Genomic DNA, 17,430 nt, shown 5'->3' with positions numbered 1-17,430 from the left:
CAGGGGTTCAATCCCTGATCCAGGAAGATTCCACATGCCTCAGGGCAACTCAGCCCATGGGAGCTGCAACTACTGAAGCCTGCGCACCCTAGAGCCCATACTCCACAATAAGAGAACCCCACCATGAGAAACCCAAGCACTGCAACTAGTGAGTAGCCCCCATTTGAAGCCAACGAGAGAAAGCCCATGCAGCAACAAAAGCCAGTGCTGCCAAAATAAATAAATACCTTAAAAAAAAAAAAAGGACCCTTCCTGAATAGCTCCTCTCCTCCCTAGCCAAAAGTAACATGAAGTTCCCAGAATCCTTTCCCCCAATGACACCCCTACACAAGGAAGAAGCCTGGGCCCCATAACCTCCCCTGAGGCCTTACCCACAACGCCCACAACGGATATGGGTGCGCACTTCACCAAGGCGGGCAATAGTTCCCCAGAACCCTCATGAGGTTTTCAGCTCCAAAGCAGGCTTTGCTTTTCAGCAGTGACTCAGAGGCTTGATCCACTGGCACACTGCAGCGATTCTGGAAAATGAGGGGTATTACAGAAGAGGCATCAGATGAGAGATGTGGTCTGAGCAAAGATTTCCAAATTTCAGGGCTGACTCCGTTATCACCGAGATCCCCAGCATGAAGCGAAGGGCTTCTTACACAGGCCCTGAACGAACACGTGCCATTTCCCTGCTTCCACAAGGCCTATTTTTTCCAGTTTTTCCATCTCCAGTCCTCTGTCTCAGTCTCTGCCTAGACACACATCGCTTGCCTCCCTCAACAGGAGCAAGACAGCCTCCTCACCTCTAAGCAGGCCAGGTTTGAGTTCCAACTCTGCTTCTCACAGGTATGTGGCCAGCAAATTCTGATTCCATTCTCTGGGCTTCAGTGAACCCTGTCTACACAATGAGAACATTTGCCTCCCTGTCCAGAGAAAGAAGAGATACTGTCCGGCCCACATAGAGCCTACCTTCCCTTGATTCCTCATACAAGACAAGGCCATTTCAGCCTCCATCTCTTTATTCCTATTGCCACCTCCTCTGCCCAGAATGCCCTTTCATCTCTTCCTCTGTCCTTACTTACCTACCATAGTACTGCAAAATAGAAATTGACTTAAATATCCATTAATAAGAAATAGGTTAAGGAGCTATATCCTTAAAGTGGAATACAGATCAAAGAAAAACCTGTTATAAAGGGATGCTTATCACATTTTTGATATCTAAAAGGCAAAAAATTATACAGGAACTACCATGTTTCTCCCAGATGAACAGAGATTTACATGTTTAATGATATCAAATATTGGCAAGGGTGGAGGGAAACAGGCCCTCTCACACATTCATCTGTCCCAGTAGTGGGAAGATAAATTGGTATAGCCACTTGAGTAGGGGTAGAGGAAGGAGGTGGGGCTGGGGAGCAATTTTTCAGTATCTAGGAAAATCTAAAATGCAAAATAACTATGACCCAGCCACTCTACCTCTCAGTACCCAACCTACACAAACACTTGCTGACTAGCCAAGAAGACGTGCAAGGGTATGCATTATAGTACTGCTTATAATGATTAAAAAAATTGAAAACTTTATTTAGTGTAAAAAAGGTAGAACTCTACAGAAAGATCTTCAAGGGAAAAAAAGTACACTGCAGGATGACATATATGATACACCCAAGAACTATTTTCTCTATATACAAATCCACATATAATATAAAGCACAGAAAAACATCTGGAAGGATACACATCAAACTAACAATGGTGGTTAATCTGGTATATGGATAAAGGAGATTGGGATTAGGGGTAACAGTGAAAGGATATTCAAGTCTCATTTATACAGTTGACCCTTGAATGGGTAATAGTGAAAGGATATTCAAGTCTCATCTATACAGTTGACCCTTGAACAACATAGGTTTGAATGGTGCAGGTCCACTTACATGCAAATTTTTTTCACTAATAAATACTACAGTACTACATGATTTGCAGTTGGGTGAATCTGTAAATGCAGAACTGCAGATACTGAGGTCCAGCTAGAAGTTACACATGGATTTTCCACTGTGCAGAAGGTGGATGTCCCTAACCCTTGTTTAGTTCAAGGGTCAACTGTAATTGTTTTTACTTTTTCTACTTTATTTTTTAATAAGTAAGTTTTACACTTCATACAAAACTGAAAAAAATGTCCCCTAGGACCCATTTTCTCTCCTTAGAAGCAACAAATGTTTCTGTACACTTTAATTAAGTCTGACATTGAAAACATATTTCTATGTTAATAATAGAATTAGAAAACATATTTCTATGTTAATAATAGAATTAGAAAAGACTGTAGCCCCAGGCTACTGTATAAGAGGCTAGATGTTTCTGGCCCCAGCTTACCAGGTTTTTGACCTGATGCTGGGTACTGGCCTTGAAAGCCACAGTTGGCAGCTCATTCCGAAGGTATTCCAGCCACTTCTCCACAACCTCCTTAGGGACCAGGTCTAGGAAAAATAGGAATGGATAGGACTGGTAAGAACATCACCTCATGGCTCACTCCAAAGATGCAGCCACCCACAACCCAGGCTTGGCCCACTTTCTGCCAACAGATATCTCCCTAGCCTGCCAGTTCCTGTCCAGTCCCCAGGTTAGTCAGAAAGGACAGTCTAGTCTAAGGGACAAGCTGGCCCTCTCTAGACCTGTTTCCTCAAGGACAATGGGTAACCAGCTATATTCCTAGATGCCTTCCTTCCAGACCTGGGGCCTCGTACCAGAGGCCTCCCAAAGACTTTCCATTCCCTCCCTGGATTATTCTAGGTTGGGCCAAATGTCAAAAATAACCTTGAAAAGAATGGCTACCATTTATGAAGTACTGTACATGTATGTACCAAGCACTTTATCATTAATTCTCACAATGATCCTATGAGATTGGGACAATCACAGCCCATTTTACACCTAGAAAAATGGAAGCTCTCCGGTGACATGACTTGTCCAAGATTCCAGAGAAAATAGACATCAAAACTGGGATGAAACCCAGACCAGAGTGACTCCTGAGTGCATCCATGTGCTCTTATGCCCCATCTGGGATCCAGCATGAGGGAGAAGAGGAACTCTCTAGCACTGGCCAGGCACAAATAAAGCTCTAAATGGCAAAAACAGGGAATTTAAAGGCAGACAGGCTATAACTCCATTCTCAACTTCTGTTATACTGTGTGGTGTGTGTGTGAATGTTTCAACAAGTGACTTTACCTCTCAAATCCCTAGCTTTAAAAACTCAAACAAGAATTCCTACCTTGCACAACTATTATGAATACCACTGAGTTGTTGTGTCTCAAGGCCTGGTCCAAGCTAGTCTTTTAAGAAGGCTTGGCCCCTGCCCTGCCTTACCCAATCCTGTCCAACACCTACCAATCTTGTTCAAGACCAGGACCAGCTTCTTGTTCCCTTCTGCCTGTAGGACAGTTTCTTCCATTTGGAAGCAGCGGCAACCCAATGGGTCCCTGGAATCCAGGACTTCCAGAATCACATCAGAGTATTCCACCACCTGCAGGGCAGGGAAGAGGGTAAGAAAGCAAGGAAAGAACTGGGCAGGAATCAAAAGGCCCATGAAAGAAGAGGTCTTTCTCTTAGGAAAAACAGAAATAGAGAAGATACAAGACTGGATTGGTACCCTCCCTAAAGGGCCTTAAGAAATGGGCCCCCATACCTTATGGAACTCCTTGTAATAAGCCTTTCTTGTAGCCTCATCATCCAGTTGAGGAAACATATTTAATTCTTGCAAAACTTCCTCCTAAAGGAAAAAAAGAGGATGGTCCAGGGGAGGAGAGTGAGAGCCATCTTTGGCAACCATGGGAGGCTGGGAGAGTCATGTGAGTCCCAGCCCACCATGAGCAACAAAATCAAGAAGAGGAAAGGACAGACCCACACGGTCCATGTGTGTGCCTATTTGTAAGTTTGTGTTTGAGTACCAGCTAGAGGACCAGGTATGCACCTGAGTGTATAAGGGAGGAATTTAAGAGGGAGGTGTAAGTGAGAAAAACAATCTATGGGGAACATGTGATGGAGGAAGTAAAATGTGTACTTTATACTAGAAAAGAAACTTTGAACTGGAAAGCGTATATTCTGTGAGATGAGATTATATGCCAGAAATACAGTAAGAAGTCCTAGAAAGAAGTCAACTCCTCTCTTAACTTTCACTTCACACTTTCAATCTTTCTCTCCCCCGTGCCCCAGTCCTCCCCACTCCCAATCCCCAGTCTGTGTTTCAGCTTGGGAGAAAGAACCTAATCAGGGCTCTCCAATCACAGATACAGCTCTTCACCTCCTTCTCACCCTCCTTCCATGTCCCTACCATTTCCCATCCTCTCTGAACTGGTTCCCTACTCCCCCTCCAAAAATCTCACACCCTTCCTCTTCCCTTCTCACAGAGCAATGGCAAAAGATGCTTTTGAGCAAGCCCACACCAGTCCTACTGAGGGGCAAAAACTGCTCTCTCACCTTGCGCTCAAACTCCTCTTGGCGTCGCAGGACATCCTGGCAGTAGCTTTCAATGGTCCTGCGTCGGTGTCTCTCTTGCTCCCGGGCAGCCTGCTGCTTCTCCCTCATCTCCCCAACCTAACAAGTGACCATACAAAAGGGCTGAAGCTGATGAGGTCTGCAATCTAAGAGGGATGGAAGATCAAGAGTAATAGGGAGCAGGTGACAGAGAAAGAAAACAGTGTGACTTGGCACAGGTGGTAGGAGCAGGGATACGGGGAGGGAGAAGACGTGACAGCAAGAGATAAAGAGATAAGGGGTTTGAGGGAAAGAAAGACAAAGAGATGAAGGAGGGGAAAGCACGGCAGACACTAATACAAGGAAAGTATATAAAGCTGAGAGAGATCATGTCCCAGGCAGTGGGAACCACTTAGGACCAGAGAGGTGGGGAAAAATAGGCCCTGGGACGACAGAGGACGAGATGGTTGGATGGCATCACCGACTCGATGGACATGAGCTTGAGCAAGCTCCAGGAGTTGGTGATGGACAGGGAAGCCTGTTATACTGCAGTCCATGGGGTTGCAAAGAGTCAGACACGATTGAGTGACTGAACTGAACTGAACTGAACTGACTAGGATATTCCGTCCTATAAAGAACAGCAAAAGAAACTAGAGAAAAGGAAGAAGGACATCCAGGAGAGAGAGATGACAGGAAAACCAAAGTGACAGTGTTTCAAAAAAAAAAAAAAAGCCTGCATATGTAAAATAGATAGCCAATGGGAATTTGCTGTTTGACTCAGGAACTCAAACCAGGGCTCTAGAGGGGTGGGATGGGGAGAAGGGTGGTAGGGAAGTTCAAGAGAGAGGGGACATGTGTACACCTATGGCTAATTCATGCTGATGTGTGGCAGAAACCAACACAATACTGTAAAGCAATTATCCTTCAATTACAAATAAATTTTTTTAAAAAGCATGGTCTCAAATGCTGAGAATTGAATAAGATGAGGGAAGAAAGCAATCCATGAGTCTGATGTCAGAGAACATGCTGGTGAGACTGGCAGGGTCATTCCAGTGGAGCAGTGAGAACAAAAACCCAGACAGCCATGAACTGGGAGGTGAGCAAATGGAGACACTAAATCAAGTATCAAAGCAACTGCCCTTTCTTTCCTTTTCACAAACAGCCTCAACAACCCTAACAATTCTGGCCTTTGCCTTTCAACATTTCCATGGACCTGGCAGTCAAGTCAGGTCCTCTCTCTCCCCCAAGGGAAAGGGCTTACCCTCTTCTTCTTTAACTCAGCCTCCCGACTGGCATGATCATTGGAGTGGACAAACTGGGGAAAGGAGGCCACTTTGGTGGCTGCTTTCTTCCCATTCTGCTTTGCAGGCTGATTACCAAACAAGAGAAAAAAAAAATGAAGAGTTAATGAACCCACAGAAATCACTGTTCCGGGGTGCGGGGGGGGGCAGTTTAAAGCTGCTCATAAGTAGATTTGTGGGATGAAAGAGGAGAGAAGCAAACAAAAAGGGCTCTGTCCCCAGAGGTCTGTCCATATGACCAGAGAGACCCTCTTCCCCTAGCTAGGCAGGGACTAAGTAAAGAAATATCAGGAAAGGTGGGGGTGGGGTGGGCAGTAAGTAGAAAGGTTTCCCAAGTAGAGGCCAAGGGAATACTAAATAGCTCTCCAAGTGCAGCCCTTGGAATAGCAGTAGCATCATCTGGGCACTTAATCAGACGCTGAGACAGACCCACTAAATCAGAAACTCAAGCAATCTGTGTTTTAACCAACACTCCAGGTGATTCTGGAGGGCTAAAGTTTGAGAACTTTAACCATGCTAAAATTTAAGAACTGCTGCTCTGATGCAAGTCCTATTTGTCCACAACTTTCCCAGCCTGACCAGGAGCTTCAGGAGCTGCGCCAAAGACTGTTTGAGTCCTGCCTCTCCATGAGCAATAGAGACTTGGGAATTAAGACTCAAGTCCCAGCTGAGCTACCTTGAACCTAGGAACTTTCTCATTGAGGGTCAGTTTCTTCATCTAAAAAAAATGAGATTATGACAATCCCTATCAAGGTAAACTAAGCACAAAGCAGTATATGGCTTGTGGTGGGAACTTAATAAATGTTGCTGCTTCTCTGCTGAAGCCACCCAAATGGCTTTTGTTAAGCCAAATCTGCTGATTCCAATGTGGTGCTCTATTTGGAGTCATCCAATATCTATTTGGTTTTGTGGGCCTCTTCTGGGGTGGGCAACCTGTTCCCAACCTTGTCCCCAACAATGGATATACCTTACCTGAGAGTGGTACCAACTTACCTTCTTGCAGCCTTTGGAACCTTTACCTGGCTTTTTATTTTCTGAAAAAAAAAAAAAAAAAAGCCATCATCCACCTACCCAACATTCTTTGAACCTTAATGGAGGTCAGGCAACACCGGGAATCTAAGGAAGCCTCAGAGACCATGTCTCTCTAAGCACACAAGACAGACAGAGCTGGCAGCTACAGTGTCAGAAGAGGTATTGGATATAATGTTTCAGTGAATACCTGAAACATTATATCCAGTGCAAACTGAAACAATTCTTAAGGGAATCCTGTGAAGAGAGCAATAGCAACATACACTTATAACTTCTCTCTTACAACTTCTAGCTGAGGCAGCTCAACAATTTTGGCACCAGGCTGAAGTGGGGGGCTGGCAGCATGAGAAGTGATCTGAGGAGTCCCACCCAGCTAAACCAGAGTAGATTCCCTCAGCCCTTGGAAAGAGAACTGTCCTTTCCTGCTGACCCTGTTCATGCCATTGCCTCCCAAGGGATTTACACTACTCAGCCAAACTGCAGTCTCCCTTTGATTTAAGGAGCAGAGAGCTCACCTTCTACAATCACACCTTAACAAAGCCTAGGAAAGTAAAAGGCCTCTCCCCACTTCAATGAGAAGTCCCTTCTGTCACCTCCTTCACAACTGGTCTCTCAGAAAAAAATGGCATCCCATAATTCTCACCATTTGCAAAGGGGCTAAAGGAATTCCTACAGGAAGAGGTTCTAGAAGGTCAGGATATACAAACAAATATAGGATCAGCTTGAGATTATCAGACAGAGGACAGGCTCCAATCACATCAGGTAGGTCACATCAAAGCAGTGTTACTGTAGGAAACAGAGGATTTAAATACTACTTATTCTTAAGGAGATTCAAGAAGATACTTCAAAGGAACTGTATAAGAAAAAGATTCCCAAAACTTGATACTGAATAAAAATTCAATCAATGTAGTGAAAAACAGAAGAAATATCACTAACAACCAAATTAATAAGCTAGAAGGTCAAGGGAAAAGCTTCTTTAAAACAGAACAAAAATACAAAGAAAAGTATAATATAGAAAATGGAGAATGGACTCAAGAGAGCTAGTATCTAAATTAAGAAGAGTTCCAGAAAGAGAAAAGATACAAATGGAGAAGCAATTATTTTTTAAAATACTATATAAACATTTTCTAAATTGAAAACAGGATTCAGGTGCATCAAGATTAACAAAAAAAGATACATATGGCTCAGAGGTTAAAGCATCTGCCTGCAATGCGGGAGACCTGGGTTCAATCCCTGGGTCGGGACAATCCCCTGGAGAAGGAAATGGCAACCCACTCCAGTATTCTCGCCTGGAGAATCCCATGGACAGAGGAGCCTGGTGGGCTACAGTCCACAGGGTTGCAAAGAGTCAGACACGACTGAGCGATTTCATGAGTCTTGAGATGATGCCCTGGACATATACTGATGAAATTTCTGAGCCCCAAAGACAAAGAGAAAATCTTGTAAACTTCCAAATAGAAGGCATTCCCAGCAAAGGAGAAACAGACAGCCTTCTCAAAGCCACAATTCTGAACACTTAAGACAGAAGAATAATCATTACAAAGTAATGAGACAAGGGACAGTATTCCAAGTTAAATTTCTACAACTGACCAATAAGATCACTCTTATGTGAAGGTAAAGGAAATTTTCAGATGCAGAAAGATTACCACCTGCATTCGCCTTCTGGTAAAATGACTTGAAGTATATCAGCAAAAATAAGCATAAAACCATGCTAAAGGTCTCACTTTGGAAGAGTAGGATAAAAATAGTTATTATTTAACTTTGATAAAGTGATACAGAAATTTAGTTACATGATAAAGTGATACAGAAATTTAGTTACACTTGATTTAAATATGAATGCAATTACCAACATAATTTTAAGTACTGGTGGAGGATTTAACTTGTTAAACTTTTTAGAAGTAATAAGGGAATGAGAAGAAACAAACAAAAAATATATAATAAGATAGTAGAAATCAAACCAAACATATTAGTTATCATAATTAAAGTAAAGGGACTGAATTTCCCTGTAACAGAAAAATCAGATCCCAAGTCTTTTCTTCCACAATATTCACGTTGCAATGAAAAGAATGTGAGGCTTCGAATTAACCAGGTCTGGCCATTTTACTCAACAATTTTCATCAACCTAACTTCCCTGCAAAATGAGTGCCATGATGAAAGAAAATACATCACTTAGAGGGGAAAAAACATCTGCTTCAGAGAGAAGGAAGGGGAAGAGAAACAGGGAAGAAGGTAGGGGTGCATTCACCACTCACAACAATGCAACACCCAGGAGCCCCTGTTATTGTTCTTTAATAGCTTCAGAGAGAAAACAACTACCATTTTTTAGCCAGCCAGAGCTAGGTTTCTGTTCTGGTTCAGTAACTACCTACCTATATGACCTTGAAGAATTTTCTTAAATCTGAGCACCAATATCGCCATCTATCAACTCTCACTGATATTCAGCAGCAGAAGGTAGGGGAGATGCTTCATGGTACAGCTCTCCATATCCTGGGCTAGAGATACCCTGGACCCAAATGGTAATGATAATGATTAAATCTAGGAAGGTTACTCAGAAGCCCTAGAAAGAGTGTTCAAATACAATTTCAACTGTTGTACATTTTTGAATGGCCATTAAAAAGGAGAGTGTGTTTTATTATTTGAAAGAAAAATAGTCTCAGACATTCCTCTCAACTATCTTCAAGCACATTTGTTCAACCTCCCAGAGACTTCCAAAACACTGATGCCACTTGGTTCTTCATTCAGTGGCCACCCCATTTCCCTCCCTGTGCAGCTTGCACAGTCTGCCATTATGATGGATTACACAGCTGTGCAACCAATCACTGATGGCTGTAAATCTTTTAAATGTCTTTAACAAGTAATACAGTCATACAGTTCCAAAATAAAACCATGTTAGATGTAGAAAACAAACTTACAGTCACCAGTGCAGGAAAGTGGGGGGATAAACTGGGAGATTGGGACTGACATATACACACTACTATAAAAAATGGGGTTTCTCTGGTGGCTCAGACAGTAAAGAATCTATCTGCAATGCAGGAGACCCAGGTTTGATCCCCGAGTCAGGAAGATCCCCTGGAAAAAGAAATGGCAACTCACTCCAGTATTTTTGCCTGGGAAATCCCATGGGCAGAGGAGCCTGGCGGGCTACAGCCTACGGGGTCGCAAGAGTTGGACATGACTGAGCTACTCAACAACAGTAATAACATCAGAAAAGAATCTAAAAAAGAGTAGATATATGTATAACTGATTCACTTTGCTATACACCTGAAACTAACACATTGTAAATCAACTATACTCTAATAAAAATTATGAAAAATAAATAAAAACGTATATTCTCAGGTCTCCCTCCCATACTTGTCCCTAGTCCCTGCAGTCCTCTCACCACAAGAAACCACTTTATTAGTTTGTCACGCATCATTCAGTTTCTTTGTGCAAATATAAATATATATTCTGATTTTCCCATTTTCTCCCAAGGAAGGTAATATACTATGTACTCCTGTCAGTAACTTGCTTTTTTCACTTAACAAATCCTGGAGATCTTTCCATCTAACTGTTTTTCCACACTACTTCACTTCTTTTAATTGCCAGGGTTCCTTTGTATGCATATACTCTATTTAACCAGCTAATTATTGTCTTTTTCATCACTATCAATAATTGTTACCAATAAAAATTGATTTTAAAAAATAGAAATTCTATTATTATCTTGTATTTATGTTCTTACAGTACAAACTAATTTTGTTCACTCTTCTTGTGTTACTTGAAGAAATGATTATTTGTTTTTGGTACTGACATAACCAAAGCCTGACTCTTGATGAAATTTTTATCACTATATAAAGTAAGTGAATTTTCTTTAACCAAGCCCTACATAGGCAGGGCCACCATTCACACAGAATACAAGGCCACTGGGTTGCACAATTTTCATCCAGTCTATCCAGTGTGCTATCCACATGCTATTTTCTCCTTGGGCTATGGCAGGATAAAGGCAGAGGAGCACAAAATCTGTCCTACCACTCTTGCCTTATCTCTTATAAGGAAGAGTCCATGTATCACATTTGTCTTCTCCTTCTAGACTATAAACATCATGGTGGAAGGAGAGGGAATTAAGTTAGCATTATTGAGACATTCTAGTGCCTGACACACAGTAAGTGTCCAATAGCTATGCCTGGTCATGCTGCGCCCTTGGGACAAAAACATAAACCAGGTGTCAGTGAGAAGTTAACAGCATGGTAGAAAAGACAGGGGCTTCCCTGGTGGCTCAGTGGTAAAGAATCCGCCTGCAATACAGGAGCCACAGGAGACAAGGGTTCAATCCCTGAGTCCGGAAGATCCCCTGGAGGAGGGCATGGCAACCCACTCCAATATTCTTGCCTGGAGAATCCCATGGACAGAGGAGCCTGGTGGGCTATAGTCCATGGGGTCGCAAAGGGTTGGACATGACTGAAATGACTTAGCAGCAGCAAAAGAGACAGACCTAACCTACAGAATTAATAGCCCTGGTTCATATGGGTGCACAGACAAGTGGAAACCAAGGGAGGTGGTTAACAGCAGCAATTTCCAGAGAAAGTGATACACAGGACGAATTTCCAGAGGAAGTGATGTGTAAGTTAAAATCTGAAAAACAGGCAAGAGTTATCCCCTTAAAGGATGAGAAGGAAAAGGAGTCCTGAAGGCAAAAACAACAGCAATTTACCCACACTGTGTTATCCATAGCTCAAGAGATGTCAGACAACAATTCAGTGGCAGAAACTGTGTGCATCCTCTGAAGGGTTAAATTCCAAAGAGAAATGAAGGCTGAATCTTTTAATAGAGTGCTTATTATGTGCCAGGCACTCTTCTAAGTGTTCTTCCTATTTTAATGCATTAAATTCCCACAAAAAAGATCTCCATGACCCAGATAACAACTCAGATAATCTCTATGGTATGATCACTCGCCTAGAGCCAGACATACTAGAATACAAAGTCAAGTGGGCCTTAGGAAGCATCACTACGAACAAAGCTAGTGGAGATGATGGAATTGCAGTTGAGCTATTTCAGATCCTAAAAGATGATGCTGTGAAAGTGCTGCACTCAATATGCCAGCAAATCTGGAAAACTCAGCAGTGGCCACAGGACTGAAAAAGGTCAGTTTTCATTCCAATCTCAAAGAAAGGCAATGCCAAAGAATGCTCAAACTACTGCACAATTGCACTCATCTCACACGCTAATAAAGTAATGCTCAAAATTCTCCAAGCCAGGCTTCAATAGTACATGAACCAAGAACTTCCAGATGTTCAAGCTGGATTTAGAAAAGGTAGAGGAACCAGAGGTCAAATTGCCAATATCCACTGGATGATCAAAAAAGCAAGAGAGTTCCAGAAGAACAACTACCTCTGCTTTACTGACTATGCCAAAGCCTTTGATTGTGTGGACCACAGCAAACTCTGGAAAATTCTTAAAAGAGAGGGAATACCAGACCACCTGACCTGCCTCTTGAGAAACACGTATGCAGGTCAGGAAGCAACAGTTAGAACTGGACATGGAACAACAGACTGATTCCAAATAGGAAAAGGAGTACGTCAAGGCTGTATATTGTCACCCTGCTTCCTTAACTTCTATGCAGAGTACATCATGAGAAACACTGGGCTGGAAGAAGCACAAGCTGTAATCAAGATTGCCAGGAGAAATATCAATCACCTCAGATATGCAGATGACACCACCCTTATGGCAGAAAGTGAAAAAGAACTAAAGAGGCTCTTGATGAAAGTGAAAGAGTGAAAAAGTTGGCTTAAAGCTCAATAGTCAGAAAACTAAGATCATGGCATCTGGTCCCATTGCTTCATGGTAAATAGATGGGGAAACAGTAGAAACAGTGACAGACTTTATTTTGGGGGGCTCCAAAATCACTGCAGATGGTGACTGAGCCATGAAATTAAAAGATGCTTGCTCCTTGGAAGAAAAGTTATGACCAACCTAGACAGCATATTCGGAGAAGGCAATTGCACTCCACTCCAGTACTCTTGCCTGGAAAATCCCATGGACGGGGGAGCCTGGTAGGCTACAGTCCATGGGGTCGCTACGAGTCGGACATGACTAAGCAACTTCACTTTCACCTTTCACTTTCATGCACTGGAGGAGGAAATGGCAACCCACTCCAGTGTTCTTGCCTGGAGAATCCCAGGGACGGTGGAGCCTGGTGGGCTGCCATCTATGGGGTAGTACAGAGTTGGACATGACTGAAGCGACTTAGCAGCAGCAGCAGACAGCATATTAAAAAGCAGAGACATTATTTTGCCAACAAAGGTCCGTCTAGTCAAAGCTATGGTTTCTGCAGTAGTCATGTATGGATGTGAGAGTTGGACTATAAAGAAAGCTGAGCACTGAAGAATTTATGCTTTTGAACTGTGGTGTTGGAGAAGACTCTTGAGAGTTCCTTGGACTGCAAGGAGATCCAACCAGTCCATTCTGAAGGAGATCAGTCCTGGATGTTCATTGGAAGGACTGATGTTGAAGGTGAAACTCCAATACTTTGGCCACCTGATGTGAAGAACTGACTCATTTGAAAAGACCCTGATGCTGGGAAAGATTGAAGGCGGGAGGAGAAGGATATGACAGAGGATGAGATGGTTGGATGGCATCACTGACTCAATGGACATGAGTTTGTGTAAACTCTGGGAGTTGGTGATGGACAGGGAGGCCTGGCATGCTGCAGTCCATGGGGTCACAAAGAGTTGGACATGAATGAGCGAATGAACTGGATTGAAATCTTCACAACACTATTTGGCAAATACTATTTATTTTTATTTCTTTCTTAAGTAGGAACTATTATTATTCTCCTCTTCCCCCACCCCACTCCCACCCATTTTGTAGATAAGGAGAATGAAGTTAAGTAACTTGCCCAAGGCCACACACATGCAAGTGGAAGAACTGAGATTCAAACTCAGTCTGGCTCCACAGTCCATGCTCTTAACCACTGGCACAATCTATGATACCAACTTATAGGTATAACTTATAATAAAGAAAAATGCTAAGCTGTGTTAGGGTTACAGACAGTGTAATATGGTATTTACCACTATTCACCCACAGTCTCTTGATCAAGTCACTTAACCTTGCTGAGCTTTGGTTTCCTTATCTGTAAAATGGGTATGGGGGATAACATGAGGGAAAACAACAATAATACCATAAATAAAAGACAGACTGAATGATCTGGCTTATACTGGGCAATTTTTTAAAGCTGCCTTGAAATACTATATTTATTAAAGCTTAGGACTGGGAAGGAGCAGTAAAAGAAACTCACTGTGTCTAAGTTTCATCATGATGACTAACTTGAAAGCAGGTAGATTCAAATCTGCAGGCTTTTGTTTCCTGTCGGAATGGGAGAAGAACCATTTGAAGACAAACCGGGGAACCACAATGCCACAAGCTCCCTTCTAAGCCCCCTGAAGGCAAAATAAAACGTTAAAGAACATGATAAAGAAGCCCTAACAATTAGGGGAATTTGAGTGAAGGGGTTATACTGGAGCTGGTGTCTGGTATGGCTGAATATAATTATTAATAATAATATAGGGAAGGTAGGTGTAAACCTCTCTTCCTGGGTGGAGTCAGTGCCTCAATGCATCAGATGGGGTCCTGGGTCCTCAATCCTCCACCCTGTAGTGTTATATACCTTAGGTAAGGGACTAGCTCTAAACTTCTCTACTCTAAGGGCAGAGGGGAATGCAAGGACAATCTGCTTCTACACACAGTACTTACTACATCTCTTTTCCCCAAATAGGGAGTTCTATGTCTCATCTATCCTGGGAGTGAGGTGAGGGGGGAGACATATCCTAGGGGATAAGGGACCTCTGAATAGAGCTTTTTTTCTGTATGTCTATGCGGACTGAGATCAGTGCAAAATCTTGGTGGAGGGGGGGAAAAAATCTGTGTCTGTATATATAGCTGGGGTCTGTTCCTTGGCAGATTCCTTGATTGCAGGGAGAGCAAGATGCCTTTTGTCAGTCTACTCCAGGATACAGAGGAACTGGAAAAATTGGCACAGTGGCTGTGTGCATCTCTGTTGCATGCAAGAGGAGCACAGGTCTGTACATTTGTGTGTGTGTGGGGGGGGTGTCTTGAGTCTCTTTACCCTAGGGAGGGCCATGGGATGGGACTGATATGCCTACCTCCACTACAACATGACATTAGTTCATTAGTGCCATGCTAACAAAGGGGGGAATTATTCAGCTTTCCATGAACAGGGCCTGCACCCTGACTGCAATGGACTATTCTAGACCTTTCCAGGGAGGTGGGAGGGGCATCATCTGCTTATCTTGCATACCTATTGAAGTCTTTAGTGTGGTAACACTGAAGTAAAAGGACCTCTGGTTGTCTACATGGGGGTGGGGGAGGGATGGTTTCCTATGGGTTTTTTTTTTCCCCCTGGATGGAGAGTAAAAGGTCTGAACTCCTCTACCTTGGATAAGGGGGAGCCCATATGCACTGCACTGTGGGGTGATCAGTGATGTCACTGCCGCTCAATATTGCAAGGCACCTCTCTGCTCCTTTGGGGTCTCTCCTTTCCTACAGTTGGTGATTCTAAATCCTTGGAAGGGCAGGGGAGAAGGAATGATCTGCGTCTACCTAAAAAGAATAAATCTGAGTCCCTCTTCCCCGGGGGACCCAGAAAGGCAGTTCTCTCTCTTCATTGGTCAAGGCCTGCTGCTGTTTGCTGCAGGGCATTTTTGGTGGGTCAAGCCTTAACAAATTCAGTAAGCCAGCGCCTGGGAAGAAGATCAGGCCTGACTTTCCTCAATGGGTACTCACTCTAGCCTAGAAGGGGTATATCTGCAGGTTCTCTGTGGGCTGAGGCTTGTGCCTCGAAACACTTAGGGAGGGGTGGTCTAGCACTTCTGCAGGAATGGTCGCAGGGCATCAGTCAATTAGTTTACACAGGGGCAAGGTAGGGAGGTCTCTAGGTCTTGACGCTAAGGGAAAGAGGTTCACTCAACTGTTTATTAGCTCTTCCGTTCTAGTGGTCGGGCGGGGGTGGGGGTAAATACATCAAAGCCTCTGTCATAAGGGAAAAGGTGAGCCGAAGTGGACCTGCCAGTAGAAATCTGCGCGGTTCAGCCTCTTGAGAAGGGAAGCTATACCTCTTTATAGGGGAGTGTCGATGTCGCCACACCTTTGGGGTGCCCACGCCCATCTACACTGGGAAAGTGCGGAATGGAGCCTCACTACCCTAAAGGGGGAGGGCACTCCACGCTTCTCCACATAAGCGGGGTCTGTAACTCTCCATAAAGGGTGTTCAGGGGTCTACTGGAGAAGGGAATAGCAACCCACTCCAGTATTCTTGCCTGGAAAATTCCATGGACAGAGGACCCTGGCGGGCTACAGTCCATGGGATTGCAAAGAGTTGGACACGACTGAGCGACTAACACACACACAGGGGTCTATGCCTATCTAGATAAGGTGGTCCATGCCCCTCTACTCGCAAGAATGAGTTTGGGCGTATGTCCACGTGCCAAGCAATCCCTGTCTCTCATCCAGGCCCTTCTACCCTAAAAGTAACCTGACTCTTTACCTCTCTGTTCTGGGGCTGAGGGAGCCTTTGGTTTCACCTCAAACAGTTGATCCTTTCCGCGCTGCCGGCTAAGTGAGCTCTCATCACCAAAAAAAGAGATTAGTTTCTTACCTCCACTTCCGGCGGAGCTCAGAAAAGAAGACAGCACAACACTGTTGGCCCAGGGACTGCGCTCGCGCCGCTAGTCTTCGACTTCCGGATCCCGGTCTTGCCGAGCCGGTTCAGTACTTTGAGCGTCCCCGGGGGGTGGAGCTTCGGATTGACCGTTCATGCCTGCCCGTCCCTTCCCCGCGGCCCCGCTGGCTCCGCCTCCCGGCTGCGCAGTAAGGTAAGGTTATAGCTGAGGGGGAGGTGGGGAAGAGGGAGGGGCAGCGGTTCATCGGCTGGTGTGGCCATATGACCTACTTGCAAGCCAAGTTCTTGTCTGCGGGCCTCTGCCTGTGCCTAAATACGTGTGTTCTCGAATCTTAGTGACCAAGCTTTCTCCAGGGCCGCATCAGACAAGGGTCGGGGGTCGGTGTCTTTGTCTACAGTGGAAGATGGCGACGGGCAGGGTGTGAGAAAATGGCTGCCTGGGTCACATGTTTTGCAGCGTATACCCACCTGAAATGACTAGCTACTCCCAGCAACCATCCCGGCATGCAGGGTACCAGACAAACCCTGACGGACCCACCCGGAGCTCTTTCTGCATTAGCAAAGATCTACGGGCAGGCCCGGGAACCCGGACAACTGGAAGTCTCTCCCACCCATTTGCTTTCTTTTCCTCCTCCTCCCTCCTTCCCTCAGGTTCCAGAGCGGCATCTGCTGGAGGGAATGGATTTATCTTTGGAGTAGTGGCAAGTGAGGGTTTCTTAAGAAACCATCTCCGGCAACTCCTGACCTGGCTGGAGAATAGTCTCCCTGTAAAAAAAAATAATTATGTATGAAAATGTCTTTTTCCTGATAATTTAGTTCCAGTGACGGCTCTTCCTCTAGCCTAAACTTTGGGGTGAGGCCAAGCTTCTCTATCCCAAGGATATGTTCCTGGACTCCCTCTGCCTATTCCTACCCCTTACATACACAGGACTCATTGCCACTACATGGACGGCATCTAAACTCTTTTCCCTAGAGAAACACAACTCTGGAGCC

General features: G+C 44.2%; 1 protein-coding gene across 2 annotated transcripts; it reads right to left on the bottom strand.

The window, feature by feature from the left end:
- Nucleotides 1-370: 370 nt before the first annotated feature.
- On the bottom strand, nt 371-16,592 carry GNL3L (G protein nucleolar 3 like). Of its 2 annotated transcripts, XM_018043976.1 has the most exons (10): nt 16,414-16,541; nt 14,038-14,105; nt 9,137-9,270; nt 6,732-6,772; nt 5,699-5,806; nt 4,441-4,557; nt 3,650-3,733; nt 3,352-3,487; nt 2,344-2,447; nt 371-518 (listed from the first exon to the last, which is right to left on the bottom strand). In XM_018043976.1, the coding sequence occupies exons 3-10, from the start codon at nt 9,183-9,185 to the stop codon at nt 405-407; spliced, it is 753 nt and encodes a 250-aa protein (XP_017899465.1). In that variant the 5' UTR covers nt 9,186-9,270; nt 14,038-14,105; nt 16,414-16,541; the 3' UTR covers nt 371-404. The 2 variants fall into 2 exon arrangements, with proteins under 2 accessions (XP_017899465.1, XP_017899466.1); XM_018043977.1 differs by lacking the exon at nt 9,137-9,270 and having other exon boundaries at nt 16,414-16,592.
- Between the last annotated feature and the right edge of the window lie 838 nt (nt 16,593-17,430).

The sequence above is a fragment of the Capra hircus genome, assembly GCF_001704415.2.
Source record: "Capra hircus breed San Clemente chromosome X unlocalized genomic scaffold, ASM170441v1, whole genome shotgun sequence".
In the NCBI taxonomy this organism is placed as follows: Eukaryota; Metazoa; Chordata; class Mammalia; order Artiodactyla; family Bovidae; genus Capra; species Capra hircus.
This window is presented reverse-complemented; position numbering and strand designations above follow the sequence as displayed.